This window comes from Tenrec ecaudatus, chromosome 14, assembly GCF_050624435.1.
Source record: "Tenrec ecaudatus isolate mTenEca1 chromosome 14, mTenEca1.hap1, whole genome shotgun sequence".
Classification (NCBI taxonomy): Eukaryota; Metazoa; Chordata; class Mammalia; order Afrosoricida; family Tenrecidae; genus Tenrec; species Tenrec ecaudatus.
Genome location: NC_134543.1, coordinates 52,324,311 through 52,341,537, shown reverse-complemented (window position 1 = coordinate 52,341,537; position 17,227 = coordinate 52,324,311). Strand labels below are relative to the sequence as shown.

General features: G+C 36.9%; 1 protein-coding gene across 7 annotated transcripts in view; it reads right to left on the bottom strand.

The window, feature by feature from the left end:
- Positions 1-2,562: 2,562 nt before the first annotated feature.
- DDHD1 (DDHD domain containing 1) overlaps positions 2,563-17,227 on the bottom strand; it is a 67,423-nt gene continuing 52,758 nt past the window's right edge. For 2 of the 7 annotated variants that reach the window (XM_075530907.1, XM_075530908.1), the window contains exons 10-15: positions 16,791-16,866; positions 15,865-16,014; positions 13,303-13,555; positions 11,801-11,989; positions 9,155-9,238; positions 2,563-5,286 (exon numbers count right to left, since the gene is read on the bottom strand). In XM_075530907.1, coding sequence (XP_075387022.1) covers positions 5,105-5,286; positions 9,155-9,238; positions 11,801-11,989; positions 13,303-13,555; positions 15,865-16,014; positions 16,791-16,866 — 934 coding nt within the window. In that variant the 3' untranslated portion in view covers positions 2,563-5,104. The remainder of the gene's footprint in view (positions 5,287-9,154; positions 9,239-11,800; positions 11,990-13,302; positions 13,556-15,864; positions 16,015-16,790; positions 16,867-17,227) is intronic. The other 5 variants (XM_075530911.1, XM_075530910.1, XM_075530909.1 and 2 more) reach the window with 5 other exon arrangements.

Below are 17,227 nucleotides of genomic sequence, written 5' to 3'. Positions count from 1 at the left end.
ACTCATAACAGCTCCATTTGGGTTCCAGTGAAAGGTGGTGACCTTTGGAAGCAGTCACTAGGTCTGTCCTCTGGTGTGCTTTTGGGTGGCTTCCAATTGCCACTTGACTGGCCGAGTGCTTAATTGTAGGCATCACCTCCTCTAACACCCAAGCAAATCCTGAAATTTTAAGATTTTCTTTTGACAATTACCACAAGTATTAACTGAAGTATTAACAAGTTGTTTATGAGGCAGGCTGTAATATCAGCTCTTGGTTGGCTCCAGCTCAGAGACCCCACGTCCAACAGAAGTGTTGCTAGTCATGTATCATCGTCACAATCATCGCTACGTTTGAGTTCGTTGTAGCCCTGTGCTAATCCATCTTGTTGAGGGTGTTTTTGGCCCTCCCAAGTATGTGAAATGAAGTTCACCAAATGAACCTTTGATATAAAATTCCATGTCCTTCTATTCTATACTGCTCGGCTCAACATCATTAGTATTTCCCTTTCCTCTTGACTAACCCAAAGGGAAAATGTAAGGGGAAAGGTCGGGTTGTATTGGCTTCCTAGACTCAACAGAGCTAAGTAGTCAGTGGAAGTGCTTCCTATCAAATTTGTTATTTGTTAGTACAAGTTTTTTTTTTAAATGTAGCTATTCTAAAATGTTAGGAGCTATCTGTATTGTCCACACCTAGCCATAAAATATTTAGTGCATGTGTTTCAGATTCAGGCAGAGAACCACTGGGTTTCTGTCTACTGAAGAATGAGTAATAACAAGATTGCTGGTAGGCTTCAGGGCCCAGAAATGACAGCAGAAACCTGCGGAGATGGAGAACTTGAGGCTAATCACAAAAGGCAACTATCTAACAATCAGATGGCTTGGTCAAATTCTAGTTTTCTTTTCCAGCATATAATTACTACATCCTTTTTCTCTGCCTTGACCTTGTCTTTAGTAGCTTTGTTAGCCTCACTTCTAACAAGGCTATTCTAAAACAATTCAAAGATATTCCTTCACACTTGTTTTCTCACTTGTCAAATGCCTTATTCATTGCAGCTGAGAAGACAATACTAACTGAGCTAATTAACTAGAAAGAAATACAGTCATAGTCAGGCGTTGCTTAATGTCCGAGATACTTTCTATGGGTTGTTAGGTGATTTGGATGTTGTACAAATAGTATATTATATAAAGGCAGTCCCCGATTACAAGCGAGTTGCACTCCTAAACTAGCTTTAAGTTGAATTTTTACATAAGGCTGGAACAATTAGGTATAGTTTGTCTCTAGTATCAGTTGTCAAATATGCATAACAACACTGAGGAAGCACTTCCAGATACACTAAACCAGATTGAGCAAAATTAGTCATGTTTTGATGCCTGTTGCAGAGTAGTACTTTTTGTTATTATGAAGTATTGTCTGTACCTTGACTTGTTAATAGGCTTTATGAGCACTGGAATCAGTCAGGAGAGTCTGCGCGATCGGATGTTGTCCGATATGGTACATGACCTTTCCCTTTGCCCACGAAGGGTGCCTGCAGTGAATAATCTACTGGTGCGCTGGGCCCACTTCATGCAGTTGAGGCGCCATCATTACCACAGGGATGGTTAGCTGGGCCACTCCACAGATGTTAACTTCTCTTCCGCCTGAGAGGGGCGATTAGACTTAACATAAACTAGGATGCTTCAGTTCCATGAGGAATCAAGGAGGAGGAGACTGAGGGTGAATGCTTACATGGCACTGAGGGCTTCGGGAGAACACATTCAGAGTCAGGATTTAAAAAGCGAACAGATGTTATTTAAAAGGAAGAAGGAACACGTGTGAGATTCCTAAGGCTTGTTTCACATATAAAAGAGTAGGTGCTTGGAAAACCTGTATATTTTGTAAATATAGTCTAAATGACAGCATTGGGAAACATGTGCAATTACTACTGAAAAATAAATGGAAGGCTCTAAAAACAAACAAAAACCATGCAAACAAAACCTGTTGATGTCCAGTCAATTCTGACCCACAGGGACGCCAAGGCTGTAGAGAGGCAGACAAGGCTTTCTACTCCCATAGAAGAGTTACAGCCTGAGAAGCTCACAGTGGCAGTTCTTACCCTGTCCTAGAGGGTCGCTGTGAGTTGGAATAGACTTGATGGCAGGGAATTTTTTGGCGTTTAAGAATTTTTAAGGAAGCAGACTGCCATACCTTTCTCCCATGGAGCGGTGGGTAGGTTCAAACTGCTGACCTTTGGGTTTAGCAGCTAAGTGCTTAACCACTGTGTCACCAAGGCTCAATAAAAGGCCTGCCACCCAATGCTATGAAGTCAATTTCCACTCATAGCGAACCTATACAGGGTTTTTGAGACTGTAAATCTTTAAGGGAGCAGACAGCATAATTTTTCTCCTATGGGTTTGAACCACCAACCTTTCAGTTAGCAGCTCAACACCTAACCTAAGTACCGCCAGGGATCCTTTCCATAGTAAAGGTTAATTTTAAAGTAAAAAAAGATGAAGATTTAACTCAAAGGTATTCTCCGTATTGTAATCTTTGGTAACTCTTGGGAACCTAATTGCTTAAAACAGAATGATCTGAACAGTACTCAGGAGAATCATCATAACATGTACACAAAATGGAGAACAACATTTTAATAGTATAAAAAAATAAAGCTTTTTGGCCAAACTTAGTACTTACTAGAATAAAGTTGCAAGATGTTACTCAGTAACTGACTTAGCTTCTAAATCAAGCCAGATTTACACATCCTCTGTGTATTACTTGAGTATATACAAGTGCATCCCGTGATAACATGCGGGCAGACATGGAAACAAGAGTACTATAAAATCAAAACCACTTTTTCAATCTGTAAAATAATGTATTGAAAACAAAACACACACAAAAAAGTATAAAACAACAACAACAAAAGAAAACAAAACACCTGTTTAGCCCAGGTGGTCTCATTTTGAAAACAGGGTTTGAGATGCTACTTTTTTCCATAATTCAAATAAACAGAGAGAGGTTAAATTTGACTTTGTTTTCTCAGTGGAAAAAAAAACCAGATACATTATTCTCATGGCTCTGAGAACCTAATTTTTATTCAATAATATCAAACTGACTAGTGCGATAGGCTTTTCCTCTTCCCAGGTAAACAGGGTCTTCACATTCCAGTGGCTCAGGGTAAGTCCCGTAAAGATTTTAGGCATCTGAGTGTCACACTACCCACAGTAACATACGCTCAAGTCCTTTTAGTGATAAGACTCCAACGACATGAGTAATTTCCTTAAGGATTAATTTAGACCTATGAAATAAACGAGCTATGAAAACGGCCTGAGTTCAGGGAAATCTCTACATTTGAAATCAAGATTCTAAGATCTCATTACACATCTTTTATAGAAAGGGTTCCTTAGTGAGTCACATAACTGGTCATGGAAGCTTAAGAAATTTTTAAATACTAAAAAGAAGTGTTATAGTTTGTGCAAATTCAATTAAAGGCCAAGGCCGACAAGAGTACTGATGGTGCAGAATAAAACCTAGTCAAAGACTCTACTTTCTCATAAAGAAAGGAGTAAGTATGATGTGCAACTAGTCGACTTTGCTCCCGGTTTGCCAGTGGTTATTAGAAAGCTAAGAGAATCTTTGCAAGACAAGCAAAGATAGCACCTTAAATGGAACCTAGTGGGAACCATTGAGAAATGAGGGTTGGTTGTGGTAGAGATGGCTACTAATTCCCTCTAAGTATCTTTTAGTATGACAGCTCAAGAACGTATAAGACCAATATGGTAAAATGTTGGTTTTCACAGCCATTACCCTAAACTATGGGTTGCGACTTCTATTATTATTACTCTGTGCAAACCTCTAAGAGGTCATATGTGAATTATCAGTCACCAGATTTGCTATGTAAGCTAATTCAAGGCACTTTAAATGTTCAGTGCCTTAGTCTATTAACATGTGATGAGAATAAAACACATTTACTTACCTCCTGGAGCGACTACAAAGATTATTCAATGTACACTTTGTAAAGCCCTTTGAGCTCCTCAGATGAAAAGCACTGTGGAAACTTTCACAGGAGAGGGAAATCCCTCAGAAGCCTGACCTGCTGTACTGTGTGTTGATCATGTCTTCCTAAACACTTTCACAATCAAATACTAGTGACACTCCAGCCCTTCATGTAGGTTAACTGTTTGGCACAGAAATATTTATATATTTAAAATAGTTGTCACGCTCCATACTCCAAAGCTGTTCACGAGTCTTTGAATAAAAGTAAATTAAATATATCCCTTATGGAGTATCTATGTCCAGTCTAGCAAACTTTAACTTTCTCTGAGGTACATGTGAAATAAAATGCTTTTTTTTTTGGTTTTAATAACTGAGCCTGTTATTTATGCAAAACCATGTTTTTAATGAAATAAAAAATACTGGAAGTATGCCACAGTGTCTATATATTCATCTGAAGAGTACAAAGATAGTTTCAAGAAAAAAGGGGTCTTAACACCACAGAAAATAAATGTGGTTCTTAAATTATGTTAAAAGGAAACAGTAAAAAATATGCAATGTTTCATACACTGAAAGAAACAATTAGAGGTAATACATTATAAATACAGTAGAGTTCCAATATTGTTTCTTTTTTAGCATTAGCTTTTCTAAAGTTAAATTCAAAACATTTTAAATCTGTTAAACAGTTTCTTCAAAGAAATAGTGGAAATGGAGGCATTTATAGAAATCTACAATCATACCACCTCATGATCTTCACAGAGAACATACTTGATCTTGACCATTTGAGATTTATAACATATTTTGGTTAATACATTAGCTCCAACTTATTAGTATACTTCTCTATCTGGGAGAAATTAGACCGTGATTTCTAATCTTTACAAGCAGCTCACCCAAACCTTCCTCATTTCCAGTTCTTGCTTGATGCTCTGTAGAGGGTTTTGTCAGGTTCATAATCAAAACTATTAAATCCATAAATAACTCCTTTGGGTCTGAGAATGTTTCTTTCTTTCTTTTTTAAATAAAATAAGGTGCTTTTAAATATCTCTTGCTCTAAACAAAAATTGAAACATACTTAAACCTGAAATCTCCATGTCTTGACACACACACATTTAACAGGAAAAAAAAATCAGTTTGGGGCCAATAATGTCCTTCCAGGGTTCAGATTGGTTCTAAATCAGATTTTGCATCATTATCGTGCTCATGTTTGTACATGAAGGTTAAGAGAAAGAGGGCAACATCCAAGGAGGACCAGTACGCAGTGTGCGACGTGACAGCTGACCAGTAGCGACTCTCCACCAGGCCTTCTCGGAGTTCAAAATCAATCCTGTGATCCAGTTCCACTGAAAGAAAAGCAGCGCAACAAATGAGTACGGGTCTACTGAGGCAGGTCTGACACAGACCTCTTAGAGCACAGTCTACGTAATGGAAATGATTGCACTAGTAGCGCTATCATTTCCCTCTTTGTGAAAAATAAGGAAAACATTCTCTCAAAGATTGGACCAATGATGCTGTGGGAGTACAAGTGACCCGGGAAGTCTGGGCGGTGAAAACCACCTCAGAAGCTTCCGGAAAGGCTGGATACTCCAGTCTACCCAGAAGCATTTCAAAAGAAATGCTTTCCACCAGTATTCCAAAATCCTTTATTATAGTCACTCAGTTGGTTTATTTTTAAATTTAAATAGTTTTTTGGGGGGCTCGTATAACTCTTATCACAATCCATATATACAGCCATTGTGTCAAGCACATTTGTACATTTGTTGCACTCATCATTCTCAAAACATTTGCTCCCCACTTGAGCCCTTGGCATCAGCTCCTGGTCTGGTGATTTTTCTAAGAAAAAATCTGCCACTGAAAACCCTATGGAGCAGAATTCTACTCTGACACTGTGGGGTCACCTGGAGCAGACTTGAAGGTAACTGGTTTTGCTTAGCAATTGGCTATGTGTGTGTGACCATGTTGGAAGGTAACTATTCTTTAATAGTCATAGAATTTTTTTTACCAACCAGGCTAAATTCCTCAAAGACAGCCACCACACTCCTTAGTCTCCATCCCACTAACAGTGCCTACCCTTGTGCTTGGAACACACAAGTGTTTAACAAATGTCTATTTAATAAAAGAAGAGTCCACTGAGTGGCCAGGAAAGGTAAAGAGAGAGAAAGAGTAGTGATTCTTGGAAGTAAAGAATTTGTTTAGAACCCTGTTGTCCTCAAATAACTGAGTGAATTCACTCATCTTTTCTAAAGGTCAGAAAGCCCTGCCACTCCCCCTAGGAAAAGATCACTTTAACAAACCAAGGTGACAAAAGAGCCTCAATAGTCTCATTCAAGAAACCCTTAACAACAAACACTCAAAAAACAGTCATTTGATATTCAGGAAAGCCTCCAGAATTGTCAATGTTTTGAAAGGTTGATCTTGAAAATAAAGCAGAACAAAAACACTCAAAACCACTCAGACACTTTAAAATCTGCTTTTTGTTTAGAGTGCCAAAGATGTTAAAAGCAAAAGTTGGCAAAATTATGAAAGGGGTTGGAGAAAAAGTTGGATTTTTCTTCACACTGAGAATTTGATAATCACATATGAATATACTCTAGGGAATAAAGCCATATAAATGCTCAGCTAAATGCTTATTAGATAGCTGCTTTGTGAAAATGTCACTTGACTTTAAAAAATTCTTATTTTTCAATTATGCAGTTCTGAAGAGGAATGTTCATGGATCTATTTATACATTTCTAGAGGTTTACACTTACAGTTTATACTTAATAAATATTAATTAGGCTATAACCACTTCTAAAATATATTGAGGTTTTAATAAAAACAAACACAAAAAAACCCTAATTTTTTTCTTATTTAAATAACAACAAATCAATCTGTTAACAGGTCAAAAACGTAAATCATTAAAAGGACCTGCGAAGCAATATCCAAATCTTTTTGCAAGCTGCACATTTGTAGGTTTATCTTCTGGCTCAACAGATGAGGAGACAAAGAAAGAAGAGGAAGCTGGAATTCTGAAGCCAAGAATGAAGTCAGCCTAGAAGAGCCAAGATGAAGTCAGTTATACGGAAACAGGAACGAGGAGAAACAGAAGAGATGAGCATCGCACGCACTGGCACAAGTGACGACCACCTAGTCCCTAGAGAATGCACTTTCAGAGATGCCCCTGCACAATGCCATCCTCGTCCAACAATCTCGGGTTGAATCATTCTGATTTAAATCAAAGAAAAGAAGGCTTTTTCCGGAAGCAGGTTATTTGACTGTACTTTGATCTTATGTCCCTGAAATTTATTATTCTTCATATGCTGTGACTGTGATGCAAACTGTCTTTCACATAATAGTTCAATGTACTGTCCTCTTGTGTGGTGTCCTTATCTTTCCTAAAACCATTAGGGGCTTTAACTTGATTAGCTTTCTCATTTCTCTATTATCTTCTGCTGTCCTCATCAAAACGGGAATTAATTAGGTAGCTAGCTTGTACCTGACACGTCTGTTTTAGTTTACCCTCTGCCTCTTCAAAGTTGACCCAGGCAGCCTGGTTGTCAGTGTAGTTGACCTTACATTGCGTTAGTTTTTCTGGTTAAATTGATGATACTGGTTGGGCCAGTGTCTCATCTTCTCTCTTTCAAGAACATCACAGAAATCCCGAGAAATAAAGTTCTACATGCCCAGATAATTCTATAAGTGCTGTGAGATCTTTTTTTTAAAAGATGATTTTATTGGGGGCTCTTCTAACAATCCATACATAAATTGTATCAAGCATATTTGTGCACACATTGCCATAATTTTATAAACACATTCTATTTGAGTCCTTGATATCAGCTCCTCTTTTTACCTCCCTGCCCCCTTTATAAATTATAATTAACTTCATATCTTACACTGACCACTATCTCCCTTCCCCCAGTGTTTCAATTTACCCTGAAAAACATTCAAACACTTAACATAAGGCCACACTTAGGCAATGTGGGAAAACATGGGCTTTTTGGGTAAATCTTGAAGACAAGAAACCCCAAAGGTGGCCAGGTTTGTTGGACCCTCCCTCCACAATCTGGCTTAAACAAGTGTCAGTTCTATTCAGAACTGCTCCTTTTTACTCATTCTTGGTTCTTCTTAGTAAATTGAACTTCTGTGTCTCTACATTCTCTAAGTTTCCCACCACTGTGCTTCTTGCTTCTGCCATTTCAGTTTTGCATACTGCCACCTGATTCACTTTGGTATAGTTATTAGTGATCTAACTGTTTAGGTAGTTGGGATGGTTTTGACATAGTGAATGTTATGTCAATTGCTATACTCGATTGAAGGACAACTGTATGAGTGGATTAATCTTGCCTTTCCCTTCTAAAAATATAAAAATCACAAAATTAAATTACTTCTCTATGGAAGTGCCTAGTTATTACATGGGCAGGGACCAGAGAGCGCAATTACATAAGATCACTCCTGGAGGGGTATCTGCTGAGTTAAGAGCCACACACACTGTTGCTATGGAACCAAAAACAAAACAGAGCCAAAGCCAAAAAAACAATACTGAAAAACCCGAGTTTGTTATACTAAAATACTGTTTTAGAACATATCTATAAAGGGCATTTTTAATAGAAAAAATGAGAGCTAGCAATCAAATAAAAAAGAGCATCTGTGGAAAAAAAAGTTAGGGATGAAGATAATTTTAAATAGCTAAAAATTCATCCATGGTGATTAGATTGCTGAAAATTATATGTAAAAATATATTTTTCTTTCAAAATTACAATAAAAAATTAAATATGTGCGTAAGGTACACTAAATATTTGTGTTGAAATCAGATAGTAGCTACGGGATATGTATAACCCTATGTGGTAATGTTACTGAAATAACTAGAATGATTAAATTCTTACTTATGAAACCCTTTTATATTTAAGTATATTACATGAGAATAATACTGAACCTCTCTGACCTCTTCATGGAAATAAAGGCAGACAATGGCCTAGTGCTTTTATACCCTCTCCAAAAGTTCCTTCCTTCTATCAGCATACTGGAACATGACATATTTTTGCACATGAAGTGGCTAATCAACAATCAGGTGGCAAGATCACTACCATTAAAGACTAGAAAATAAGGAAGAAAACACAAATGAAATAGTCTGTAATGGTAACATCCAAGTTGATTACACAGAGAACTGATCCGATTTGCCCACGAGCAGAGCTCCCAGTGGAGTCTGAGCGCCACTCCTGACATATACCATACCGAGGCTAGTCTCTTTACTCTGCATTACATTTTCCGGAAAAAACAGTTGTGGGAGATTAAAGAACGATTCCTGAAGTCTGAAATCTGTGAAAAAAAAAAACAAGATGCTGTAAAGGATGGTTAAAAATGGCCTTCAATGATGTAGTGGCCAAAAGTTAGACCAATACTCCCAAGTAAGCTGATTAAACCTAATAGATATAAAGATGTGCAAGCTTTGATTTCAATGAAGAGCTCTTCCATGGAAAATGTAAGCATAATTAACTTTGAAATACACTGTCACAATCTGTAAACATCCAGACATTACCAAAATGTATAATCATTTAGGTTTTAACCTAGAGGCAAAACCACAATAAAAGAACAGACATTTTCTTTTCATGTTACAAACACAGGGTCACAAAAAATAAAACCACTGAAAATAACTTTTCTAAACATCTTAAAAGAAATGAACAACACTACATAAGCTTCAATTCAATGGCAGTAATGTAAGTTTCAACCGACAACCCTCACTCTTCCAAGAGAGAAACCCTGGCCGATCATGAATCCAGTCTGTGTCCACCTTTCCCTCACCTATCGCGAGAGTCCAAGTTGGAGCTCCAGGATAACTGAAGAGCTGAAGCAAGCAGGTGAGTGAGTACAAGAAGAAAGACAAGAAAGGAAGCCAAAATTACTTAATCACAAAGACCACATTCTGGAAAGATTTTAAGGAAGAAAGATTTCGTGATTTGTCAGACAGAGCCAAAAATTATGACATAGGACATGTGCTTAAATCAGTATTACAGAAAAGGGCAGATTATTGAAATAAGTCAAAGAATTAGTGAGGCAAGTCATACAGATGTAAAAGGCAGAATTCTACTGGCAGTAGACCAACTTTAATGGTTAACACCTACCGACAACTAGAGATGGATAACTGAGATGGATAAGACACGTAATTAGCTCATTAAATTGAATCTATACAGTTGATGAGGAATTTACCACCAGGAACAGAAAAGATTATACACAGAAGGATGACAAAATGTATTTTGTTAAGCTATCAAAATATAATACAACTAGATATCTCTACAGAAGAAATGAAGAGATTCCTCTATTATTTTGAAATTTTGTTAAACATTAAATATTTAGCTACTTTTCTTTCTTCACAGCCTATGGATTTACATTAATGGCTTCATTATCCCTTCTCTGGACTCAAATCTGATCGATCATGGCTTCTTCATTTACCTGAATGCTTACCAGCACTGACAACAATAAAAGGAATTGCAGCTTTTATCTGGCAAAATTCTGTGGGCATAATCCTCTGCAGAAGTTTAGAGCTTTCCTTTGACTTCTGCATGTATCAGCAAAATTCTCACAGTCATATTTCAGATGTTACATAAACACGAGAGTTTAAGTGAGCAACAGAATAGGGACTCAAGTAAACAATGTGAAAAAAAAATCTTCTTTAACATTCAAGAGCCTTTTAGAAAATTTTTTCAGTGTTCAAAAGACTTACAGCAATAAAATTTTCAATTCTCAGAATATAACATAGAAGGAATTAAGTTAAATATGCTGTTGCCCTAAATAGAAACAGTCAACTCTTGACAATTAATAATAGAGTGAGGTTGACTGTAGAGCCATAATTCAGCCTTGAGAATCAGCACATCTAAGCTTACTTCCTTTTTTACAGCAAGTTTTATGGATGGCAATGGATAATAGTCATTTTAAAATTTAGAGTAGTAGACACAGTAAGAAGATAAGGGCACAAGTTCGTGAAATTTTCTCAAAAATTTATGAAGAAAGCAAAGTTTCCCTCTTGCTGTTGTCACAGATGGTTAGTAACTAACTTTAGAATCTACATTTCCTTATATAGGTCAATGGAAAAACAGGACTTGATTTATTAATTTTATTTTACTGGGAGCTTGATAATAATGTTTATGTTTAGATCCTTGGAGATACACACACAAAAACACCTACATAAACATACACACACACACACATACATACATAGATATACACTAAGAGTATTAGTGTTTCACAACTATCCAAAATTTTAAACTTTGAAAGTCTACTGAAAAAGGTCCATTCGCATGCTTAATTTCAACATAACTACGAAGACCTGAACTCCTCTCTATTAATGGACTATACATTTCTTGAATGACTTTCTCTTAGGTAGCTGAAATAGGATCGAAAGCCATACAGTGAATTCCACATAAGCTTTGGAGGTCTCTCGTAAAGATGAATAAAGGGAACTGTGGGATTAGGAGTATGATAGCTTTTGGCAAAGCCCAGAAGTTCCCCCTTCACTTCAAAGCTACATTTTAAGCAATTGTAGCTTCAAAAATTTTAAGACGGTGAAGACCATATCAAAACATAAAAATACCAAAAAACTAAGAAAAAATTAAAAAAAACTTTACATAATTAGATCCTAAGAAATTTAGTTCATGGTTGATGTTTAAGACCCCAGTGCCACAAGGTCCTGATTACTGATGTTCTTAACTATTAAGTCACCCATACAAAAACTGAATCTACCTGGGATTTTTTATTAAAAATATAAGCAGAAGTTTTTCGATAGCTTAACGTATTTTAAATTCAAATGAAGACTTTAGCCCTCCCTGTCCTCAAGTTTTAGAAGGACATGGTTATCAGCTTAAGGAAGGAACAGAATGGACTAACATGCAGAATCAAGGAAGCCAGAGCTGCTGTGCGGAAGGGTCTGTGTTGCCACAGTTGTAGTAGGAGGGGAGGTAGCTGGCTTCTTCTCTTCTTCTATTGAGTCTTTGGATGTCTCAGGTGACTGTGTAGATGAACGTCCAAATCTTGAGAATAACATACCTCCCAGTCCCTTTCCAATGCTAGCAGCCCCTGTGTTTAACAAAACAGGAAAATAATTCTGTTGGAATTTTAACAGCACACGCCAAGATTGAAAAACACCACCTATAATTTTAGCCAATTTTCAGAAGAACTAAGTTATAGTCATGCTTTTCCAGGACGGGAACGTAGGTCTGAAGAAACTTTAATTCATACTGTAGGTTTCTAAATAAAAATGGTGTCAAATAGAAGGAAAGTGGTGCAGACTCTAGGAATAAATGTTATAAACAAAGGAATAAAGATCCGAATAAGTGATCATTGTTTATGAAAACATTTGGCAAGATTCAAGCGTTTAATAAAGGAACCAGGACACTGACATGAGTATATATTTACTATTGATAGGTTTATTACTGAAGTGGATATATTATTTAAAAAGTCATCAATCAATAATCTGTGAGTGTGACAAAATGAAATATCAAACTGATCCAACAGACAGAGCTCATTTATAGTGCCATCTTGTGGCATTTTATATTAAAACAAGTGGTAACCCAAAATAAAGGGACAATTATGTGGCACATAGTTGAGCTCCAAGGACATCCCAAACACTGTGCTGGTACTGAAGTTCATTTCAAGAGACATGGAGTAGCCTTGGTGCCCTCAAACAGCACACAGTTGTAGAGATTTTCAGAACCCCACAGAATTCATTTGGAAGGACACCCTTAGAACCCAAGTATTCCCTTATTTTAAAGATGAGAAAAAGTGGAATATCGGGGAGGGAGGAGGGAAAAAAAAAAAGAGGACCTGATGCAGAGGGCTTAAGTGGAGAGCAAATGCTTTGAGAGTGATTAGGGCAAAGAATGTACGGATGTGCTTTATACAATTGATGTATGTATATGTGTCGATTGTGATAAGAGTTGTATGAGCCCCTAATAAAATGTAAAAAAAGAAAAGAAAAAAAAAAGAAGAAAATGATTAGGGGAAAGAATGTACGGATGTGCTTTATACAATTGATGTATGTATATGCATGGATTGTGATAAGAGTTGTATGAGCCCCTAATAAAATGTTTTTTTTTAAAAAGTGGAATATTACAAACCCTATGATTTGTCCAAGATTTCACAGTAAGAAGTGGAGTCGGGATTAAAATGGGAGACCTAACTCTAACACCAATGCTGTTTCTTGTCCTTCCTGCTGTCTCATACCCTCGCAAGAAAACACTCAAGTGTTCAGTCCTCAAATAGGAATATGAAGTGAATATATTACCTCCAGAAACAGGATAAGCCATTAGAAGTCAGAGAACTACAAAGTCCCCCACATTTAATGCCTATATAAAAGTACCTGTACTCACAGATAAATTAGGAGAAATTACCTAATATGCTTGCTTTGCCGATATTCGTTATGGATTCCCCGTAGTGTCGGCGGGACAGGACTGGTGAGGTCACTGGGCTTGGTATAGTTGAGATGCCTTCATTCTCTGAAACTGAGGTAGGTTCTTTTGCTGGGTTGAGAAAGCTAGGCTTCATATGCTCATAAGGTAGAGGATTTGAAGTATTGTACCAGTGAATCTGGACAGGTGAGATGTTGCTGTAGTGTTTCAGTATTAATGGTTCTAATCGATAAGCCTTGGTTCAAAAAAAAAGTTCAGAGAAACACATTAAGGCACAATATTTAGATTTTAGTATATTATTCTTATTCTATTACATATTAAACAGAGTTAGATTAAAAAGGATTTTTCAAACATATATTCTTATTAGTTTACGATGAGCAATATGTATATATTTCTACTGCTGATACAAATAAAGCCGTCTAGGCTAATGCTGCTATTGTGCATTAGCAGTTCTGAATTACTAATAGGGCTTCTAATGCTGTAATCCTCTACCAACCAGCCCGCTTTATTTATTTATTTTCCTAAGAGTTTGATTGGCATATAATAATTCACCTATCAGTTTTAGAACATTTTCTTCTTGTATTCATTGTACCCATTTCCCCCAACCTCCTCTACGATATTCGCAAGGGACCATTAATCCAGCTACTGTCTCTACGGATTGACCTATCCTGGATTTCACATACAGAAAACCATGAAAAACAAACACCAACCAAAACTAACAAGAATAATAAAGGAAATCATAAAATCCTCAATCAAAAATAACGCATAAAATATTAAAAACTAGAACAGATTAAATGAGTCTTCAGGAAGATCAGATGATAAAGTGCTCCATGTGAACCTGGCTGCATCTCCCACGATACATTTCCAATGCCTGCTGCACGTTAGCAAGGCTATTTACATTCCTGCCCACGGTCAGAGGGGACTCACCATACTCTACATGTTACTTCTCCTTCACCTTTTAAATTTTAATTCAAAAGCTTTACAATGTGTCTAAAGGGACATAAGATGACATTGCACTGTGAGCCCGTTATGCCCCCATAATCAACTTCACAGTGCGCTTTCTGACAACACCCTCAACTATGATTGGAGACTAAATTCATGTGTGGACTCTTCAAATGGCTTTTAGGCTTCCACTGTCATCCACAACCTTCTGCAAATGAGCTGTTTTAAATTATTTATAATCCTTGGATCACACAGGTTAATGTGCTTCTTCCATGTGACTTAGATGGCTGCTTGTTTGAATACAAGCCTTTAAGACCACAGACATTATTCTTTCTGATAGCGATGCACCATCTAGTTTCTTCCCCACACTTTGCTATAGCACCCATATCTCCAGTGATCTCTCATGTGGTCGAGCATCAAGCAGGGCCCTGTCATAAGAACTAACTGTCCTGGGATTGGGGGTAGAATTAAGTGCAAGCTCCAAATCCATTCATGAAAATATGGTTGATATATACGTCTCTGATTCACCTCAGAGAAATCACTGTCATTTATTTATTTTGAAATCACTGTCATTTTACATTACAGAACATTATCAATCAATCCATCCCCTGGGGCACCACTTCCCCTGCCCTCAAGTCAATGTTGACTGAGTGACCCTATAGGGGGGCAGGGTACAACTACCCTAGTGAGTCTCTGAGCCTGAACATCTTCACCGACTAAAAAGCCTCCTCCTTCCCTTGCTGGTGGTTTCACACTGTGGACCTTGTAGTTCGCAGCCGAACGAGAAACCATTACAAGCTATCCAAGGCTGCAATCTTTATGAAAGAGATTTCTGCACATATTTCTCCCATGGAGCAGCTGGCAGGCTTGAACACCAGCCTTTCCATTAGCAGCCAGCCACAAACTGCCTATGCCATGCAGGGACTTAGCAGCTCTTATTAAATTCCAGGAAGAATTTCAAAATGGCACAAATTAGGACGAGGGACTTTAATATTAGATTCAAATACAGATTACTCTGTCCTATAGGGTTTACTATGAGCTGCACTCAACTCGACAGCAGGGGGTTTAAATTCTGGTATGCTCTTAAATGAGTTTGTACAACATAAATATGAATATTACTTCATGAGCCCTAAATTAATCAAAACACAAATGTTTTAAGACTATAAATGTTATAAATAAAATCAAATAATTAAGTATCTTTCTAATTCAATCCATTGATACCTTTCTTATTTTTTTAAACGTTTTATTAGGGGCTCATCCATACATACACAATCCATACATACATCACAATCCATACATACATCAATTGTGTAAAGCATATCTGTACATTCATTGCCCTCATCATTTTCAAAGCATTTGCTCTCCACTTAAGCCCTTTGCATCAGGTCCTCTTTTTTTTTTCCCTTCCCTCCCCGCTCCCTCAAGAGTCATTGATACCTTTCAAGGTATTTTTTATTCCTATAATTTTCTAAGAATATATTTAATATTGAGAGAAAAATATCTATATGAAAAGGCTTCAAAAAGTTTGTGGAAAATTAAAATTTAAGGTAATGGATTTTTTCCCCACAAACTTTTGGAAAGACTTTCCTATGCTCAACTCACCACTGGATCTGTTGGATGAAAAATGTTTAGTAACCGGTTACAAATCTCTCTGGGCAAAATATGGTCTTGACTTCCACTGCTTCCTGGGCGGATGCCACGCAGGGCCAAAAAAACTGCTAGTGGAGATCCCATACAGAAGAAATTCTCAACCTAAAATGATAAAAATCCTCAATTATCAATATTGTTAAGTCTCATTTCTCAAGGAATTTGGGAACATAATGAGAATGCATCAACAAAGTTGTGGAAAAATTCCATTATCTTTTAAAATTTTCTATGAACTTCTGAAGCACCTTTATGTATAGTAAAATAAAAATAATCAAATTATTTGCAAATAATAACTGTCTTCAGAAAGTATATGTAAATTATCTTATGGAACTATTTTCAGGAGCAACTTCTGTATCTTTAAATCTAATAACACTATGAAGAATGAGAAGAAGAAAAGGAAGATAATGAGAAAAAAGACCAGGTCATTGTGTGTGCATGTTTCTATAGACTAATCCAAAGTTTATTACATTATCATTTTGGGTTAATATGCTGGGTGCTGTGAAACATATAGGCCAATAAGGCATAGGCCTTTCTAGTGGGGACCAAAGAATAAGAACATACTATAGGGAAAAAGTGTTATGAGATAGCAGAGAAAGGAATGGTTAATTTCAACTCTTAGGTCTTTAGAGAGGCACTAGCATTTGCACTGACAAAAGAAGAAAAGAAATCTCACAGCTGGGCTTGGAATACTGGGGCTGGAAAGAAGACATTTCAACTCATAAACACACGAACTAAAACTAAAGAAGAGTCAGAAAAGAATGTAGCTAGCCTAGAGAAAATAAATAGTTGTATATGGCTGCAAAATCAGGCATGGTAAAAATACAGTTGATGAGATCAATGACAAACATTTTATCACTTTCTCCTTAAATTTTTTTTCTTACTTTAAATTTTAAGGCAGGTGTTTGTGACACAGATGATGCCTTCAATCCATGTAGTCGTTCTTCAATTTCCTGCAGCCTAGGATGCAATATGAAATTTTATATATATATATATATATGCACACTTGTAATTTCATTATTTTGTTCACTGTTAAAAATGACTCATTCCCCCACTCACTTTAATAATGCCCATCGACAGTATTTAACAAGCGTACCTGCTATAACATAGTCTATTGAAATTTATAAAATTATTAAAGAGTATCACTACCCACAGCTCATGGCCAGTGAGTCTTTGACTCAAAGCAATTCTAAACCGGGTTTCAGAGGCTGTAAATCTTTATGAGCGCGGACCGTCCCATCTTTCTCCCCCAGGACAGTGGAACATTGCAGTGTCAGCAGTTTCACAGTCACCTGACAGAACCACCAGAGCTCATCAAAAA